The sequence below is a fragment of the Pristiophorus japonicus genome, chromosome 13 (genome assembly GCF_044704955.1).
Source record: "Pristiophorus japonicus isolate sPriJap1 chromosome 13, sPriJap1.hap1, whole genome shotgun sequence".
Classification (NCBI taxonomy): Eukaryota; Metazoa; Chordata; class Chondrichthyes; family Pristiophoridae; genus Pristiophorus; species Pristiophorus japonicus.
The window spans coordinates 125,080,250-125,101,192 of record NC_091989.1 but is presented as its reverse complement, the minus strand read 5'-3'; the positions used below and the strand labels follow the sequence as shown (position 1 = coordinate 125,101,192).

Sequence of the window (20,943 nt, the reverse complement as noted above, 5' to 3'; positions counted from 1 at the left end):
ATCAGGAACATTCTTCCCGCATCTAACCTGTCCAGTCCTGTCAGAATCTTATATGTTTCTATGAGATCCCCTCTCATCTTTCGAAACTCCAGTGTATAAAGGCCCAGTTGATCCAGTCTCTGCTCATATGTCAGACCAGCCATCCCTGGAATCAGTCTGGTGAACCTTCGCTGCACTCCCTCAATAGCAAGAACGTCCTTCCTCAGATTAAGAGACCAAAACTGAACACAATATTCCAGGTGAGGCCTCATCAAGGTCCAGTACAGTTGCAGCAAGACCTCCCTGCTCCTATACTCAAATCCCCTAGCTATGAAGGCCAACATACCATTTGCCTTCTTCACCGCCTGCTGTACCTGCATGCCAACTTTCAATGACTGATGAACCATGACACCCAGATCTCGTTGCACCTCCCTTTTTCCTAATCTGCCGCCATTCAGATAATATTCTGCCTTCGTGTTTTTGCCCCCAAAGTGGAAAACCTCACATTTATCCACATTATACTGCATCTGCCATGCATTTGCCCACTCACCTAACCTGTTCAAGTCACCCTGCAGCCTCTTAGCATCCTCCTCACAGCTCACACCGCCACCTAGTTTAGTGTCATCTGCAAACTTGGAGATATTACACTCAATTTCTTCATCTAAATCATTAATGTATATAGTCAAGAGCTGGGGTCCCAGCACTGAGCCTTGCGGCACCCCACTAGTCACTGCCTGCCATTCTGAAAAGGACCAGTTTATCCCAACTCTCTGCTTCCTGTCTGCCAACCAGTTCTCTATCCACGTCAGTACATTACCCCCAATACCATGTGCTTTGATTTTGCACACCAATCTTTTGTGTGGGACCTTGTCAAAAGCCTTTTGAAAGTCCAAATACACCACATCCAATGGTTCTCCCTTGTCCACTCTGCTAGTTACATCCTCACAAAATTCCAGAAGATTTGTCAAGCATGATTTCCCTGTCATAAATCCATGCTGACTTGGACCGATCCTGCCACTGCTTTCCAAATGTGCTGCTGTTTCATCCTTAATAATTGATTCCAACATTTTCCCCACTACTGATCTCAGGCTAACTGGTCTATAATTACCCGTTTTCTCTCTCCCTCCCTTTTTAAAAAGTGGTGTTACATTAGCTACTCTCCAGTCCATAGGAACTGATCCAGAGTTGATAGACTGTTGCAAAATGATCACCAATGCATCCACTATTTCTAGGGCCACTTCCTTAAGAACTCTGGGATGTAGACTATCAGGTCCCGGGGATTTATCGGCCTTCAATCCCATCAATTTCCCTAACACAATTTCATGCCTAATAAGGGTATCCTTCAGTTCCTCCTTCTCACTAGACCCTTAGTCCCCTAGTATTTCCGGAAGGTTATTTGTGTCTTCCTTCATGAAGACAGAACCAAAGTATTTGTTCAAGTGGTCTGCCATTTTTTTGTTCCCCATTATAAATTCACCTGAATCCGACTGCAAGGGACCTACGTTTGTCTTCACTAATCTTTTTCTCCTCACATATCTATAGAAGCTTTTGCAGTCAATTTTTGTGTTCCCTGCAAGCTTCCTCTCGTATTCTATTTTCCCCCTCTTAATTAAACCCTTTGTCCTCCTCTGCTGAATTCTAAATTTCTCCCTGTGCTCAGGTTTGCTGCATTTTCTGGCCAATTTATATGCCTCTTCCTTGGATTTAACACTATCCTTAATTTCCCTTGTTAGCCATGGTTGAGCCACCTGTCCCGTTTTATTTTTACTCCAGACAGGGATGTACAATTGCTGAAGTTCATCCATGTGATCTTTAAATGTTTAGCATTGCCTATCCACCGTTAACCCTTTAAGTATAATTTGCCAGTCTATTCTAGCCAGTTCACGCCTCAAACTATCGAAGTTACCTTTCCTTAAGTTCAGGACCCTAGTTTCTGAATTAACTGTGTCACTCTCCATCTTAATAAAGAATTCGACCGTATTATGGTCACTCTTCCCCAAGGGGCCTCGCACAACAAGATTGCTAATTAGTCCTTTCTCATTTCTCATTACACATCATCTAGTCTAGTATGGCCAGCTCTCTAGTTGGTTCCTTGACATATTGGTCTAGAAAATCATCCCTAATACACTCCAGTAAATCCTCCTCCACCACATTGCTACCAGTTTGGTTAGCCCAATCAATATGTAGATTAAAGTCACCCATGATAACTGCTGTACCTTTATTGCACGCATCCCTTATTTCTTGTTTGATGCAGTCCCCAACCTCACTACTACTGTTTGGTGGTTTGTACACAACTCCCACTAGCGTTTTCTCCCCTTTGGTATTCCGTAGCTCCACCCATACCGATTCCACATCATCCAAGCTAATGTCCTTCCTTACTATTGCATTAATTTCCTCTTTAACCAGCAATGCCACTCCGCCTCCTTTTCCTTTCTGTCTATCCTTCCTAAATGTTGAATACCCCTGGATGTTGAGTTCCCAGCCTTGTCACCCTGGAGCCATGTCTCCGTGATGCCAATTATATCATAACCGTTAACTGCTATCTGCGTAGTTAATTGGTCCACCTTATTCCGAATATTCCTCACATTGAACCACAGAGCCTTCAGGCTTGTCTTTCTAACACAATTTGCCCCTTTAGAATTTTGCTGTAATGTGGCCCTTTTTGCTTTTTGCCTTGGGTTTCTCTGCCCTCCACTTTTACTTTTCTTCTTTCTATCTTTTGCTTCCGCCCCCATTCTACTTCCCTCTGTCTCCCTGCATAGGTTCCCATCCCCCTGCTATATTAGTTTAACTCCTCCCCAACAGCACTAGCAAACACTCCCCCGAGGACATTGGTTACGGTCCTGCCCAGGTGCAGACCGTCCGGTTTGTACTGGTCCCACCTCCCCCAGAACCGGTTCCAATGTCCCAGGAATTTGAATCCCTCCCACTACACCACTCCTCAAGCCATGTAGTCATCTGAGCTATCCTGCAATTCCTACTCTGACTAGCACGTGGCACTGGTAGCAATCCTGAGATTACTACTTTTGAGGTCTTTTTAATCCTCGCTCCCTAAATTCGTCTCGTAGGACCTCATCCCGTTTTTTTAACCTATATCATTGTTACCTATGTGCACCACGACAACTGGCTGTTCGCCCTCCCTTTTCAAAATGTCCTGCACCCGTTCTGTTACATAGAGTCATAGAATAATACAGCCATTCGGCCCATCATTCCTGTGCCGGCTCTTTGGTAGATCCAGGTAATTAATCCCACTCCCCTGCTCTTTCCCCATAGTATGTATCCAATACTTGTGGAGAGACTAGATAAATTGTAGTTGTAGTTGTTGGACCAGAGAAGGTTGAGGGAGATATTTGATAGAGGTATTCAAAATCTTGTAGGGTTGTAATAAGAGTAAATAAGGAGAAACTGTTCACAGTGGCAGAACTGTCGGTAAATAGGACACAGATTTAAGGTAATTGGCAAAACAACCAGAGACGATATGAGGAATAACATTTTTACGCAGTGAGTTGTTGTGATTTGGAATGCACTGCCTGAAAGAGTGATGGAAGCAGATTCAGTAATAACTTTCAAAAGGTAATTGGATAAATACTTGAAAAGGAGAAATTTGCTGGGCTATGGGGAAAGAGCAAGGGATTGGGACTTATTGGACAGATCTTTCAAAGAGCTGACAGAAGCACGATGGGCCGATTGGCATCAGCCTCCTTCTGTGCTGCATCATTCTATAATCCGATGATAGTCAGTAGTTATGTTAAAATGGTGCACTTCTCTTTAAATCAGAGATTTTGTGAGAAATTTCCCTCTTTGGGTCTGGTTTCCTTATCGGATCTCACTGATTCAAACTGTGCATCTTTATTCCTTAGGGGGGCAGAATGGCCAAAACCTGACATAGAAACATAGAAACATAGAAAATAGGTGCAGGAGTAGGCCATTCGGCCCTTCTAGCCTGCACCGCTATTCAATGAGTTCATGGCTGAACATGCAACTTCAGTACCCCATTCCTGCTTTCTCGCCATACCCCTTGATCCCCCTAGTAGTAAGGACTTCATCTAACTCCTTTTTGAATATATTTAGTGAATTGTCCTCAACAACTTTCTGTGGTAGAGAATTCCACAGGTTTACCACTCTCTGGGTGAAGAAGTTTCTCCTCATCTCGATCCTAAATGGCTTACCCCTTATCCTTAGACTGTGTCCCCTGGTTCTGGACTTCCCCAACATTGGGAACATTCTTCCTGCATCTAACCTGTCTAACCCCGTCAGAATTTTAATCGTTTCGATGAGGTCCCCTCTCATTCTTCTGTACTCCAGTGAATACAAGCCCAGTTGATCCAGTCTTTCTTGATAGGTCAGTCCCGCCATCCCGGGAATCAGTCTGGTGAACCTTCGCTGCACTCCCTCAATAGCAAGAATGTCCTTCCTCAGGTTAGGAGACCAAAACTGTACACAATACTCCAGGTGTGGCCTCACCAAGGCCCTGTACAACTGTAGCAACACCTCCCTGCCCCTGTACTCAAATCCCCTCGCTATGAAGGCCAACATGCCATTTGCTTTCTTAACCGCCTGCTGTACCTGCATGCCAACCTTCAATGACTGATGTACCATGACACCCAGGTCTTGTTGCACCTCCCCTTTTCCTAATCTGTCACCATTCAGATAATAGTCTGTCTCTCTGTTTTTACCACCAAAGTGGATAACCTCACATTTATCCACATTATACTTCATCTGCCATGCATTTGCCCACTCACCTAACCTATCCAAGTCGCTCTGCAACCTCTGAGCCTCCAGCTCTCCATCGTTTCACAGTTTCAAACCACTAAAAAAAACAAATTTAGGTTTGACATCAGAAAATTTTTAACACACCAAGTGATCACCTGGAATGCACTCCTGAAGAAAGCAGTCAAAATGATAATGCTAAAATTGTTGAAGAACCAATTGGATGCTGCAATCGGGGGTCTTTAGGGCTCGTTGGGTATGTTAAGATGGCCGAATGGTCTTCCTTATCTGCAATTATCTTGTGATCAAAAGTGTTGCCGGACGCATGTACAAGGCTTGTCTTTCCTATTTTTACCCACTTATCTCTTTTGTTCCTCACCCCAAACTGCTGGGAGAGATGTGAATCTTGTACACCAAAACAACATGGCACAGTATGCTGAAATACACACACATGCCACCAATGTGTTTTTATTTTTAAACAGTGGCCTGCTTGATGAACAATCTTGGTAATCTCAGGTGGTGTACAATGAAGTAGGTCTTACCATTTTTGATGAAAACTTGAATAACTCAGAATCGAAAGAATTCTCTGAAGTTTTGTTTTTCAAATTGTACTGTTTGCTGTCTTGCAGGGCAATGCTCATGTTCCTAACATTATGCCAACCTTACACAGATGTGGAAATTGAGGTAAGAGTACAAATTATAGTGCTAGACCACTGGAATTGATTAAACCTTTCAATTTAACTTGAACCTCTCAATTATAGAATCACAGAACATAGAATCGTAGAATAATACAGCACAAAAGAAGGCTATTCGGCTCATCAATTCTGTGCCAGCTCTTTCAAAGATCAATCCAGTTAGTCTCACTCCCCATACCCCTGCAATATTTTCTCCTTCAAGTATTTATCCAGTTCACTTTTTGAAGATTACTATCCACCACCCTATCCGGCAGTGCATTCCAAATCCTAACCACTCGTTGAGTAAAAAAGCTTTCCCTCAAGTCGCCTCTGGTTCTTTTTAAAAAAGGAGGAAGAAAGAAAAGAGGGAATTATAGAATGGTTAGTCTGACATTGTTAGTGGGGAAAATGTTGGAATCAATTAGTAACGATCTAATAGCAATGCATTTGGAAAGCAGTGACAGGATCGGTCCAAGTCAGCATGGATTTATGAAAGGGAAATCATGTTGACAAATCTTCTAGAATTTTTTGAGGATGTAACTAGTCGAGTGGACAAGGGAGAACCAGTGGATGTGGTGTATTTGGACTTTCAAAAGGCTTTTCACAAGGTCCCACACAAGAGATTAGTGTGCAAAATTAAAGTATATGGTACTGGGGGTAATGTATTGATGTGGATAGAAAACTTGTTGGAAGACAGCAAGCAAAGAGTAGGAATAAACTGGTCCTTTTCAGAATGGCAGGCAGTGACCAATAGGGTACCGCAAGGTTCAGTGTTGGGACCCCAGCTATTTACAATATACATTAATGATTTAGACGAAATAATTGAATGTAATATCTCCACGTTTGCAGATGACACTAAGCTGGGTGGCAGTATGAGCAGTGAGGAGAATGCTAAGAGGTGCAGGGTGACTTGGACAGGTTAGGTGAGTGGGCAAGTGCATGGCAGATGCAGTATAATGTGGATAAATGTGAGGTGTTATCCACTTTGGTGGCAAAAACAGGAAGGCAGAATATTACCTGAATGGTGACTGATTAGGAAAAAGGGAGATGCAACGAGACCTGGGTGTCATGGTACATCAGTCATTGAAAGTTGGCATGCAGGTACAGCAGGCGGAGAAGAAAGCAAATGGCATGTTGGCCTTCATAGCGAGAGGATTTGAGTATAGGAGCAGGGAGGTCTTACTGCAGTTGTACAAGGCCTTGGTGAGGCCACACGTTGAATATTGTGTACAGTTTTGACCACCTAATCTGAGGAAGGACATTCTTGCTATTGAGCGAGTGCAGCCAATGTTCACCAGACTAATTCCCTGATGGCAGGACTGACATATGAAGAAAGACTGGATCGACTAGGCTATTATTCACTGGAATTTAGAAGAATGAGGGGGGACTTCATCGAAACATATAAAATTCTGATGGGATTGGACAGGTTAGATGCAGGAAGAATGTTCCCGATGTTTGGGAAGTCCAGAACTAGGGGTCACAGTCTAAGGATAAGGGGTAAGCCATTTAGGACTGAGATGAGGAGAAACTTCTTCACTCAGATAATGGTGAAGAACTTGTGGAATTCTCTGTCCTCAACAACTTTGTGGTAGTGTGTTAGATATATTCAAAAGGGAGTTCGATGTGGCCCTTACGGCTAAAGGGATCAAGGGGTATGGAGAGAAAGCAGGAATGGGGTACTGAAGTTGCATGATCCAGAAAATGTTTATTTTTATTTTTATTTGATGGATTTTCTGACATTTTGGGAGTGTGTTGCCATACTGCCTTTCAAGATGAAAATAAGTTATTCTGGAAGGTTTACAGGTATACTAAATATGAAAATATGACTTCAATATAACTTTACTGGGTCCAGTAAATCTCACTTCAGATACATTGTTAAATGGTACAACACATGCCTACAATAATCCCAAGCAGCAGTACTTTCTACATTCACAAAACAAACTGTCTCACTATTGCATCTTCTGTCCCTGTTCCGAAACTCATGCAAGCCCAGAGGCAAACATGAATTGAGGGTGCAAAAGCAAAATACTGCGGATGCTGGAATCTGAAATAAAAACATAAAATGTTGGAAATCTTAGCGGGTCTGTGGAGAAAAAAACAGAGTTTCAGGTCGACGACCCTGCATCAGAATTGGCGAATGTTCGAAATGAACAGATCCTTAAGGAGCACTGAAAGGGGGAGGGAGGAAAGAACAAAAAGGAAGGACTGATAGGGTGGAAGACGGGAGAGATTAGCGAGACAAAAGGGATGATGGGCTGACTTGAGATGGTAATGGCAAGTTAGAAAAAAGTTAGTCTAGATAGGGTGTGAATGGCAGCATAATTACCAGCTGCCATGGGAGACGGAGAGAGAAAATAAAACTACATAACATCGGGGGGGGGGGGGGGGGGTATTTTAAAAAAAGGAGGGAGGGAAGGAAGCCAAATATGGGCAGAGGTTATGGTCTGAAATTGTTGAACTTGATGTTGAGTCCAGAAGGCTGTAAAGTGCCTAACTGAAAGATGAGGTGCTGTTCCTCGAGCTTGCGTTGAGCTTCATTGGAACAGTGTCGGAGGCCGAGGATGGAGATGTCGGAGTGGGAGTGGAGCAGGGAATTTAAGTGACAGGCGACCAGAAGCTTGGGGTCACGCTTACGGGCTGGACGGAGGTGTTCCACAAAGCGGTCACCCAATCTGCGTTTGGTCTCCCCAATGTACAGGAGCCCGCATTGTGAGCAGCGAATACAGTGTACTAAATTGAAAGAAGTACAAATAAATCGCTGCTTCACCTGGAAGGAGTATTTGCGGCCCTGGACAGTGGGAAGGGAGGAGGTAAAAGGGCAGGTGTTGCATCTCCTGCGCTTGCAAAGGAAGGTGCCGTGGGAAGGGGAGGGATGCTGGGGGTGACTGCGGAATGGACCAGGGTGTTGCGGAGGGAGGGGTCCATTCAGAATATTGGGAGGGGTGGGGAAGTTGTGATTGTTGGTGGGATCACACTGGAAACTGGAGAGGATGATCCGTTGAATGGAGGCTGGTGGGGTGAAAGGTGAAGACAAGGGGAACCCTGTCATGGTTCTCAGAGGGAGGGGAAGGGGTGAGAGCAGAGGTACGGAAATGAAACGGTCACGGTCGAGGGCCATGTTAACCACGGTGGAGGGGACTCCTCGGTTGAGGAAAAAGGAAGACCTGTCCGAGGCAATAGTGTGGAAGCTGGCATCATCAGAGCAGATGAAACGGAGACAGAGAAACTGGGAGAATGGAATGGAGTCCTTACAGAATGTGGGGTGGGAGGAAGTGTAGTCCAGGTAGTTGTGGGAGTCAGTGGGCTTACAATGAATGTTTGTCAATAGTCTATCCCCAGAAATGGAGACAGAGAAGTCGAGGAAGGGAAGAGTCGGAGATGGACCATGTGAAGGTGAGGGAAGGGTGGAAATTGGATGCAAAGTGAATGAAATTTTCTAGTTCAGGGCGAGAGCAGGAAACGGCATCAATACAGTCATCAATGTACCAAAACAAGAGGTGAGAGAGGGCACCCAACTAGGACTGGAACAAAAAATGTTCCACATAGCCACGAAAAGGCAGGCATAGCTAGGACCCAATCAGGTACCCATGGCATCACCTTTAATTTGGAGGAAGTGAGTGGAGTTAAAGGAGAAATTGTTCAATGTGAGAACAAGTTCAGCCAGGCAGAGGAGGAGGAGGAGGAGGAGGAAGAGGAGGAGGGTGATGGGCTTCTGTTCAAGGAAGAAGCAGAGCACTCTCAGGCCATCCTGGTGGGGGATGGATGTGTAGAGGAATTGGACGTCCATAGTGAAAAGGAGACGGTTGGGGTCAGAATACTGAAAACTATTAAAGTGACGGAGGGCATCGGAGGAGTCGCAGATGTATGTGGGAAGAAGAGAGTGGACAAGGGGAGAAAAAATAGAGTTGAGATAGGAAGAAATCAGTTCCGTGGGGCAAGAACAGGCTGGAACAATGGGTCTACCGGGGCAGTCCTGTTTGTGGATCTTGGGAAGGAGGCAGAAGCAGGCTGTGTGGGGTTGGGGAACTATGAGGTTAGTGGCTGTGGAGGGAAGATATCCAGAGGAGATGAGGTCAGTGACGGTCTGGGAAATGATGGCTTGATATTCAGTGGTGGGGTCATGGTCCGGGGGAGATAGGAGGAGGTGTCAGAGAGTTGGCGATCAGCCTCTGTAAGGTAGAGGTCAGTTCGCCAAACAACAGCAACACCCTTGTCAGCAGGTTTAATGACAAAGTTGGGTTTGGATCTGAGAGAGCGGAGTGCTACAAGTTCAGAGGGTGTTACATGAGAACATAAGAAATAGGATTAGGAGTAGGCCATATGGCCCCTCGAGCCTGCTCTGCCATTTAATATAATCATGGCTGATCCGATCATGGATTCGGGTCCACTTCCCTGCCCACTCCCCATAACCCCTTATTCCCAGATTGGAGTGAGTGAGGGGAGCAGAGAAATTGAGACAGATGAAATGAGGGTGTGCTGGTTTAACTATTTTAAATTTTAAATATATACTTTTTAAGTAGCTTCAGGAGGAATTATATAAGAACATAAAAAAAATAGAAGCAGGAGTAGGCCTTACAGCCCTTCAACCATGCTCCGATGTACAATAAGATTATGGCTGATCTTCTATCTCAAACTCCACCTTCCTGCATTATCCCCATATCCCTTGATTCCCTTAGTAGCCAAAAATCTATCGGTGTCTCTTGAATGTATGCAACGGCTGAGCATCCACAGCTCTCTTAGGTGGAGAATTCAAAAGATTAATTTCATAACCCTGTGAATTAAGAAATTTCTCATCTCAGACCTAAATGGCCGACCCCTTATTCTGAGCCTGTGACCACTAATTCTCGACCCCAAGCCAGCAGAAACATCCTCCCAGCATGTACCCTGTCAAGCCCCTTAAGAATGTTATATATTTCAATGAGAACACCTCTCATTCTTCTAAACTCTGGGGAATATAGGCCTAATCTACTCGATCTCTCCTCGTAGGACAATCCCCTCATCCCTGAAATCAATCTAGTAAACCTACATTGCACGCCTTCTAAGGCAAGTATATCCTTCCTAGGTATGGAGACCAAAACTGTACACCGTACTCCAAGTGTGATCTCACCAATGGTCCATATTATTGCAGCAAGACTTCTTTACTCTTGTAGTCTAATCCCTTTGTAATAAAGGCTAACTTACCATATGCTTTCCTAAATGCTTGCTGTACCTGCACATTAACTTTTTTTGATTCGTGTACAAGGACACGCAGCTCCTTCTAAATCTCTCGCCATTTTAAAAAAAATTCTGCTTTTCTATTTTTCCTACTAAAGTGGATAACTGCACACCTCCCCACATTATATTCCATCTACAACATTCTTGCCAATCACTTAATCTGTCTAAATCCTTTTATAGCCTCCTTGCGTCCTCACAGCTTACTTTCTCCCACTTAACTTTGTACCGTCAGCAAACTTGGATACATTATACATCAGTCCCCTCATCTAATTCATTGACACAGATTGTAAATAGAGGAGGCCTAAATCCTTGCGGTATCCCACTAGTTGCAACCTGAAAACGCCCCTTTTATTCCTGCTCTCTGTTTTCTGTCCGTCAACCAATCCTCAATCGATGCTAATTACCCCAATCCCTTGAGCCTTAATTTTGTGTAATAACCTCTTGTGTGGCAACTTATCGAATGCTTTTTGAAAATCCAAATACACTATATCCACTCCCCTTATTCACCCTACCAGTTTTAACCTCAAAAACCAAACATTTGTAAAACATGATTTTCCTTTCATAAATCCCTGCTGGCTCTGCCCAATCATATTATGATTTTCTGAGTGCCTTGTTATCAGATTCTAACGTCCTCTGTGGTACTGATGTCAGGCTAACTGGTCTATAGTTACCTGTTTTCTCTCCCTCCTTTCTTCAATAGTGGGATTACATTTGCTATCTTCCAATCCATGAGGACCATGCAAGAATTTTGTATCATTGAAGCAAAAACTTAGAACTAAGGGTCACATCTAAACCTTAACCACTTTTGTCCTCTTTTAGAGCTGATCAACCTGCTGTTTATTTCAAATATTTTCTGAGGCTAGAAATGACTGTTGCTGATAACAGCTGATGAATGCTTGGCACACTTGTATAATATTTAGTTTGCTATTTTAACAGCGGAGATGACTTATTTAAAATCAATAGATTAATAGCAAACAGAAAAGTTAGTTGAATGTGTTAAGCATTCACCTGCTGTTATCAGCAACAGTAATATCTGCCCTATATTGCTCTTTTGACTCCTACCAAAAATATTTAGGGGGTGAAATTCCATAGCGCTGAAAAACAGGTGTGGGCGCGATATGTCCATGCCCATTCAAGGAGCACAGGCAGCACATCAACTATCAACTTTGTGCTGCCTGCTAATAATAATTGTACCACACAGCCTAGCGCTGAACATGCTGCTGACAGGTTGTGCACTCAACAGGGGGCCGAAAGTTCACGATATTCAAGCGAGCCTATTCTTACCTAAAACTAACCTGTACCTCTAAGGCAGATTACACACCTTCAAGGTGAGCTGCCTTTTGCCGATCAAAAATGGTAACAGTGCCTCAGCACTAACCAAAATGGCTCAACAGGCGAGAGAAAGGGCACCCAGGATCTTGGACGCAGCACTAGCTTTGTGCAGTGAAACACTGGAAGAGAGGTCTTCTACCGATGGGGCCAGGAAGCCCTCCAGAAAGAAGGATGTGGGACCAGATTGCTGAGGAGGTCACTACCAGCAGTGTCTTCCCCCCCTGCCCAAGGACCTGGCTTCAGTGCCCAAAGAAGTTTGAAGACCTCAGACGAGTGGTCACAGTCAATGAATGCATCTTCCAAAGCTGTCTCCTACCAATTGCACCACTAGCCTCACACACTGCTCAATGCATGATCCCTCCCATCACTCGGCTACCAACAATCTCTACCAAACACGAAGCACACCACACATTCCTAGCTTCACCTCACCCCCTTGGAGGAAACAGTGCTGGCCATTCTTGGCATGGGCTTAGCTGAGCCCTTGGCCAGCGCCAGGGCTAAAAGAATACAAGATGTCAGCATACTCATAAGTTATCATCCTCCTCACATCTCATTTTTCCCTCATCCCACAATATCTTATTTACAAACTGCACATGGTTTAAGCATGCACCTCTTGCTTTACCCCCAACCCCCACACCCCTCACCACCACCCTACTCTTGTGCCTTCCTCATTTCAGAAACTCAAGAAATCCAGGCTGCCCAACCAGTGAGTCAACGAGAAGAATGAAGAAGAAACATAGTCACTCAATTTCACACTCCCAGTCACCAGCTCCTCGAGGTCGTCCTGCACTGTCATCTGCAGTCTCCCCCACTGAATGTCAGAAGCCTTCCACCAGCCATGCTGCAACCACTTGGGTGTCACTGCATAGGAGCACTAGGATAGGCAAATGCACATGCAAGACACCCACTAGGGGAATGCACAACGGTGATTAGTTGATTTTTTGATGTAATATTGGATACATATATGGGTAAAGTTGGATCAGAAAGTTTGCTTGTGGTGACTTTTATTTCAACATTGTGCCCAAGAGAAAGCTATGATGGCCGGTAAGGTGTGGGGCAAATTTGAAAAGGGAATTGGCATTGGGTTCATTGGTATGCAGGCGGATGATTCGATCCCGGACAGAAAGGGGCTGTCTGGATCTTTTCCTCCTTCCTCCTTCCTCCTTCCTCCTTCCTCAGAAGTGAGCAGAAGTGAGGTCACTGCTATTTTATCATCAGCCGGTATAAACGAGCCAAATTTCACAGCCGTATTTTCTTGTAGTGAAAATAGAAATCATTGCACTCTACAATCATTTAACAAAATCTAACATACACAAAATCATTGTATGCAGGAATGGGAGGGGGGCTGAATTTCATTCTCAGGTGGACCTGACTGCCTCAAGTCTGGGGTTTGCAACCAATAACCTGTATTCTCTGATCGTTAATAAGTCGATTTCCTGTGGGATTGCCGACAGGAAGTCAAGATCAAGTGTGATCTTCAGGGTAAATGGGGTTAGAGAGCATTGGATAATTGGACCAAGGCATCTTTTAGTATCATAGAAATTTACAGCACGGAAGGAGGCTATTTTGGCCCATCATGTTCGCGCCAGCTGACCAAGAGCTATCCAGTCTAATCCCACTTTCTGCTGGTCCATAGGCCTGTAGGTTATGGCACTTTTAAGTGCACATCTAAATATTTTTTAAATGTGGTGAGGCTTTCTGCCTCTACCACCCTTTGAGGCAGTGAGTTCCAGACTCTCACCACCCTCTGGGTAAAGAAATTGCCCCTCATATCTCCTCTATACATCAATGATTTAGAATGATTCACAATGATATACATCAATGATTTAGATGAAGGAATTGAGAGTAATATCTCCAAGTTTGCAGATGACACTAAGTTGGGTGGTGGTGTGAGCTGTGAGGAGGATGCTAAGAGGCTGCAGGGTGATTTGGACAGGTTAGGTGAGTGGGTAAACGCATGGCAGATGCAGTATAATGTGGATAAATGTGAGGTTATCCACTTTGGTGACAAAACATGAAGGCAGAATATTATCTGAATGGCGGCAGATTAGGAAAAGGGGAGGTGCAACGAGACCTGGGTGTCATGGTACATCAGTCATTGAAGGTTGGCATGCAGGTACAGCAGGCGGTGAAGAAGGCAAATAGCATGTTGGCCTTCATAGCTCGGGGATTTGAGTATAGGAGCAGGGAGGTCTTGCTGTAGCTGGGCCTTGGTGAGGCCTCACCTGGAATATTGTGTTCAGTTTTGGTCTCCTAATTTGAGGAAGGACGTTCTTGCTACTGAGGGAGTGCAGCGAAGGTTCACCAGACTGATTCCCGGGATGGCAGGACTGACATATGAGGAGAGACTGGATCGACTGGGCCTGTATTCACTGGAGTTGTTAGAAGAATGAGAGGGGATCTCCTAGAAACATATAAAATTCTGACAGGACTGGACAGGTTAGATGCAGGATGAATGTTCCCGATGTTGGGGGAGTCCAGAACCAGGGGTCACAGTCTAAGGATAAGGGGTAAGCCATTTAGGACCGAGATGAGGAGAAACTTCTTCACTGAGAATTGTTAACCTGTGCAATTCTCTTCCGCAGAGAGTTGTTGATGCCAGTTCGTTAGATATATTCAAGAGGGAGTTGGGTATGGCCCTTACGGCTAAAGGGATCAAGGGGTATGGAGAGAATGCAGGAAAGGGGTACTAAGGTGAATGATCAGCCATGATATTATTGAATGGTGGTGCAGGCTTAAAGGGTTGAATGGCCTACTGCTGCACCTATTTTCTATGTTTCTATACCTCCCCCCAATTACTTTAACTCCATGCCCCCTGGATGTTGATCTATCTGCCAAAGGAAACAGGTCCTTCCTATCTACTCTTCAGGTCCCTCATAATTTTCTACAACTCAATCAGGTCTGTCCCAGCCTCTCTGTTCCAAAGAAAACAGACCCAGCATCTCCAATTTTTCCTCATGGCCAAAATTCTCCAGTCCAGGCAACATTCTTGTAAATCTGTTCTGCACCCTATCCAGTTCAATCACATCAGTCCTGTAATGTGGTGACCAGAACTGCACACAGTACTCCAGCTGTAGCCTAACCAGTGATTTATACAACTCAAGCATAATGTCCTTGCTCTTGTATTCCATGCCTCGACTAATAAAGGCAATTATTTCATATACCTTCTTAACCACCTTATCTATCTGACCTGCTACCTTCAGGGATCTGTGGCCCTGCACTCCAAGGTCCCTCTGTTCCTCTACACTTTTCAGTGCCGTACCATTTAATGTGTATTTCCTTGCCTTGTTAGACCTCCCCAAATGCATTACCTCACACTTATCCGGATTGAATTCCATTTGCTGCTATTCTGCCCACCTGACCAGCACGTTGATATCTTACTGCAGTCTGCAACTTTTTTCTTCATTATCAACCATACAGCTTATTTTAGTGTAATCTGCAACCGACTTAATCATACCCCCAACATTCAAGTCCAAGTCATTGATATATACCACAAAAAGCAAGGGACCCAGCACTGAGCCCTGTGGAACCCCACTGGATACAGCCTTCCAATCACAAAAGCACCCATCAAACATTAACTTTTGCTTCCTGCCTCTGAGCCAATTTTGGATCCAACTTGCCACTTTGCCCTGGATCCCATGGGCTTTTACTTTCATGACCAGTCTGCCATGTGGAACCTTATCAAAAGCTTTGCTAAATCCATATACACTGCATCATATGCACTGCCCTCATCGACCCTCCTGGTTACCTCCTCTCAGAATTCAATCAAGTTAGTCAGACACGACCCTCAACAAATCTATGCTGACTGTCCTTGATTAATCCATGTCTTTCCAAATGAAGATTTATCCTGACCCTCAGGATTTTTTCCAATAATTTTCCCACCAATGAGGATAGGCTGACTGGCCTGTAATTACTTGGTCTATCCCTTTCTCCCTTTTTAAACAAAGGTACAACATTAGCAGTCCTCTAGTCCTCTGGCACCACACCTATAGCCAGAGAGGACTGGAATATGATGGTCAGAGCCTCTGCTATTTCCTCTTTTGCTTCTCACAGCCTGGGATACATTTCATCCAGGCTTGGGGATTTATCCATGTTCAAAAACAGCTAAGCCCCTTAATGTTTCCTCTCTCACTATGTTTATCTCATCTAATATTTCACAATCCTCCTCCCTCATTGTAAAGTCTGCATCGCCCCTCTCTTGTGAAAACAGATGCAAAGTATTCATTAAGAATCATACCCACGTGTTCCGCCTCCACACACAGGTTTCCTTTATGGTCTCTAATAGGCCTCACTCTTTCTCTAGTTATCCTCTTTTTCTTAATGTATTTATAGAACATATAGGCCCCGATATTGGTGGCCTTACCTCTCAATGTGGACCACTGCTGGCGAGTTTTGCCTCCAGTCTCCCCTCTCTGCTTGATTCCACTTGGGCTAGAGCAGGCGGGGGGTGGGGGCTGGGGAGTATTGCCCGCTGACAGCTGCTGTCGGCCAAGTAGCGTAAGTGACCTCCCGCCCGCCGAGCTGCCAGCAGGGGGAAGGATCGCTGCACGAAGGCTGGTCTAGCCCCGACGGTAAGTATGAAGATCTGCAATAAAAGGTTAGAGAACATCTTTTTAAAAAAAAATATTCATAGCGACTTACCTGGATGGTGTTCAGGTGTTTTTTTTTGTGATGATGATTTTTATTTTCAGGTGTTCTACCCTCCCTGGGCCCGACTCCATCCTCAGCGGCACTTGGGTGGCAAGAGCCTTTGCCGCCGAGATTGAGAGCTCTCGCCTGCTGCCGCCCAGATTGACGGCGTAAGTCGTCGTTTTGCCGCCGGGTGGTACTGCCACCACTTTTAGTGGAATCTTCTTGGCAAAGTACCACCCAGTCTCTCGGCAGCCATCGGCGATCCTTTGGGCGGCACTTGGGCGGGCCTTGAGTTTCACTGATTTCGGGCCCATAGAATATCACTCCTCACATTTTCCCGACCACTCCAGTGCAGATATTGTAGGCTCACGCCCCGATTACTGCATGATAACAAAGGCACTTCCACCACAAGCTCGTAAACGAACCGAAAACCGCTTTTAAAGTTAGCTTTCAAAGTTGCATAATGCCAGGCACTGCAACTGCCCACATCATGCATCACAGTTGTACTCTCGTAATAATTCTTTCGTGATGTAAAACTGGTCACTATTCCCAACCCCTCGCAATTTGGCAAGTGTTAGTGACCGGAATTCTCAGTAAAGCCGATTAGTATATTCACAGCCAGAAAATATCTTGGTTAGGACCAATTTAAGGGTTATAAGTACAGAGGAAATGATTGCATGTCATGTGGAACATGATTGTTTCTGGAAATGGGAAATATTCCAAATAAAGCAACTAATTCCTAATGAATAATGCGTAAGATTGGATAAATATTCTTGAATTTTATTTTATCCGGTAATCTATTCCCCACAGCCCACATGAAGCTTGTTCATTTTGCACTTTGCCATATAGTTTTTCTTTTTGAGAAATGTTGCACAACTTTCATTCAGTAATTAAAATGCATTGGGTGGAGTTCATGACTGAGCATATTATACATGGCCTGTGGAAGGAACAAACTTGCTTTCTTACATTCTTGTGTTCTTCAAAGTCAAGAACGGTGACTTGTATTCCCACGTGACCGTTGAAGTTTGTTCCATGGAGCTTTGCAGATAGGAATTTTTTAATCAGATCACGAACTGTTGTGTATCTGAAAAAGGAACAGGAATGGTCAATTAAAATGCCACCCTTGTGTACTTGTGCATTTTTAAAAATAAAAATCCTACCAAGGCTGAACACGACATGAAAAACACAATATAAAGGAGAAGTAACAAAGAGATCTTGACTACAATCTGATCTGTTTCTTGCTGTTTTAAGTTAATTTTTCTTTTTGACTTATTTTCAATCGGGACTGCTTTGAGCAACTAGTGTGGAATTCCATGATATAAATGTGTTCGCTTGTTATGGTGCGACGACATGATTTTATAAGCTTTTATTTGGAGTCACATTTTCACCTTTGAAGAGGAATTGGCAATTAAACTGCTGTAACTCTTACTACCTTCAACATGCTTTCATCTAAAATATATTAAGAATCAGATACTAAAGAACCAATTTTAACCTTGACCGTTTCCTTAAGTCCCCTGTGGAGGTGGCCTGCCATTCTAAATCCGTCTTCCTTCCGCCCAGCCGAGTTCAGGCAGGAGTCCGTGCTGCAATATGGTAATAAGGTCTGGGAGTTTAAAAAGCCTGGCCCTCTCACCAGCGCCGTTATGGACGCTTCCTACCTACTCTGGCTCTCGCAGGTGTGTCCCGAGTTAAAATAAGGCCTGAAATTCCTCATCCTCACAGAACAGAAACAGGGTTCCACCATCACAGAGCATCACTCACAGCAATACCATTCATCCTGGTCACTTTCATATTATTCTGTGTAAAATAGTCCTCACTGAATTATAAACCGAAATCCTCAATAAAAAACAGTTTTCAATTAATTGGAATGTGAACTCATTCATGAGTTTAATTCATAAATTATGTGGCCATCCTCAACTAGTCTTTATCAGCTACCACCATTCCCATTAAGTATTCATTTTGTATATAATTCACTGTTTTAAATTTTATTCTTTTTAGCATTTTAATGGTTAACATGGTAATCTCAGTCAACATTGTTATAAAACATAATTTGAAAGGGTGCCTTGGATGTAGCATCATTTTGTCTTAAATGCTATAGTTTAATTCAAAGATGGGGTCAATTTTGGTTGTGTACATTGGGTGAGCGGTGGGTAAAACTGCCCGATTGATGATGTTGGAAGGCTGCAAGCTTCCCAAGCAACAGCACAGTGATTGGCTTCCTGGGTGATCTAGATAGTGCTTTAGCATGGTCTGCACAAGGTGATTCACTAAGCACTCGTGATAGAAGCGGATACAAGTGGGGAAGACAGCCCAGGAATGAGCTTATTGGAGGGAAAGCTTAGATCCTAGCCCTGTTGAAGAGGACAGAGATACATACTCTGAGAAACCCTGCCTTCAGAAGAAAAATGCTTCATGTGCACCAGAAGTTGCTCAATGAATTGGACTACTTGCCTGGGAGCTACCATACCATATTGGAGAGAGTTGAGTAGTCCACTACTAACTATGTTCATACTGGTGTCATGCTCTAGGCTCCAACATCTCCTCTGTCTTTGACATGCTGGGGATCAAATGGACAGGGAATTCACTTGTGTACTCTCTCTGGCTCCACGTGCAGCTCCATGTGGTCCTTCCACCTCATGCTGCTGCTCCTCTTCCACTAGCCAGAATGGTCTTCCACTAGCCAGAATGGAATAAGCAAAATGATTCCCATCTTTGGAAGTAGACGGTATCTCCGTAAGCTTCCTGAACATTGTGTAGCTGTTAAGAAAAAAAGATAGTGACTGTAATTTTGCTGGCGCTCAGCGGACCTGATTGGTGGTGGGTAAGCTATGAAATTTAAAATGATTGACAGCAGGTTGGATCTGTCAGCGCTGATCAGACCTGAGGGGCAGCGGCTGGGGACCCAATTCAAATCATTAGTGGCTTGCTTACATTCATTTAACAATGCTGTTTTCCCCAGCTTTCACAAGTCTCCCACCGGTTTCCTGCTGTGCCTAGATATCGTCAGTGAAGCTGAGGTGGGAGGTGGAATGGTCATTGAATCAGCTGATGAGTTGACAGCTTCAAATGTAAAGTCAAAGCTCCCAACTGATTCAGATATCTTCCCTTAAGCACTAGCATTTCTAAACTTCATTTACACTACAGATTCAGAATGCTGCAAACCTTTACACAAGTCTCCATGCAGTCTGACTTCATTATCTCTCCCACCATTGACAGATCGCTATTTCATCTGCCATCTATTCTATCAGCATGGGTGCCCTTTATACTCTCTCATCTTGTTCCTCAGAATCTGACCACTATCAGCCCGAACACCAGCATCACCAGGCACACCAACAACACACCAACTTTCTCTGCAGTCACCTGATGCTGCACAGGACAAAGGGCATCAGCACCCAACCACATTGCTGCCTGGGATGTTGGAGATGACCTCACTATGGCCACAATTACTTCACTTGATGCTGCACATCCTGGCTGCCACATGATGCGCCAGGTTGGCACCATCCCACACCAACACCATAAGGCATCCTTACAATGCCCAAGCCATTCCCTTCACACATTAGCAATGCGGGGGTTACCGTTTTATCTCACCATTCACTGCAACTCACTAAGCCACTTCCAAAGGTAAACACAAATCTGTGAAAGAAAGCAAATTGTTGAAAATAAAGATTTCAATGTTTGACTGCACATTAACAGAAATTTCACATGATCATTGGCTAAAACACACAAGTGCCTACCCTTGTGTGCTGTTAGTATGATTGGACTAGAATGTGGGTGAGTGAGGGGTAGCTAGTGAGATGGGGAAGTGATAATGCAGATATAGAGAGAGAGAGAGGAATGTGTGGAGGTGCAAGGTAAGTTGGTGTGAGTAAGGATAAACAGGAGTAGGGTCGGGAAGGCAGAGTGATGGGGATGTGATGAGAGGCACAGCGGATGAGGTTGAGTGTGGCTTTTCAGTAACGTTTTGTGATTTACTGAGATCATTGAAAGGTTTGCGCCCCTGCAGCCAGGTCCTCCTGACGACATTCCTGCTTGTGCCCTCCTCTGCAATGTGCACCCAAACTGCATTGGTGTCCTGAGGAGGTCTCTTTCGCCCATTAGAAGGGAAGAGAACCTCCCTGCGTGCTGTGACTCCCTCCATAAGCATATGGAGGGAGTCATGGGAGAACCTGGGTGTAGTCGTGCACCTCTGTGCAGTGCTTATCCGTGTTTGAAGCACCTCTATACTGTAGAACACCGCCAGCACAAATGTCACAATAAATTTGCACATGGTCCCTTTAAGGTTAATGATCCATCATCAGATGACGTCATCAGACCTGCTTCTTTCAATTAGCCGGGAAAGTCGCTGGGCGGGCTTAACAAGCCCAATTAGAGGAAAGTCATGTCGGAGGCCGGGATAGATCCA

General features: G+C 44.4%; 1 protein-coding gene across 1 annotated transcript in view; it reads left to right on the top strand.

The window, feature by feature from the left end:
- The window catches only part of lpcat2 (lysophosphatidylcholine acyltransferase 2), a 108,413-nt gene that overhangs the window by 65,292 nt on the left and 22,178 nt on the right, over positions 1-20,943 (top strand). The window contains exon 8 of the mRNA XM_070897989.1: positions 5,319-5,373. Coding sequence (XP_070754090.1) covers positions 5,319-5,373 — 55 coding nt within the window. The remainder of the gene's footprint in view (positions 1-5,318; positions 5,374-20,943) is intronic.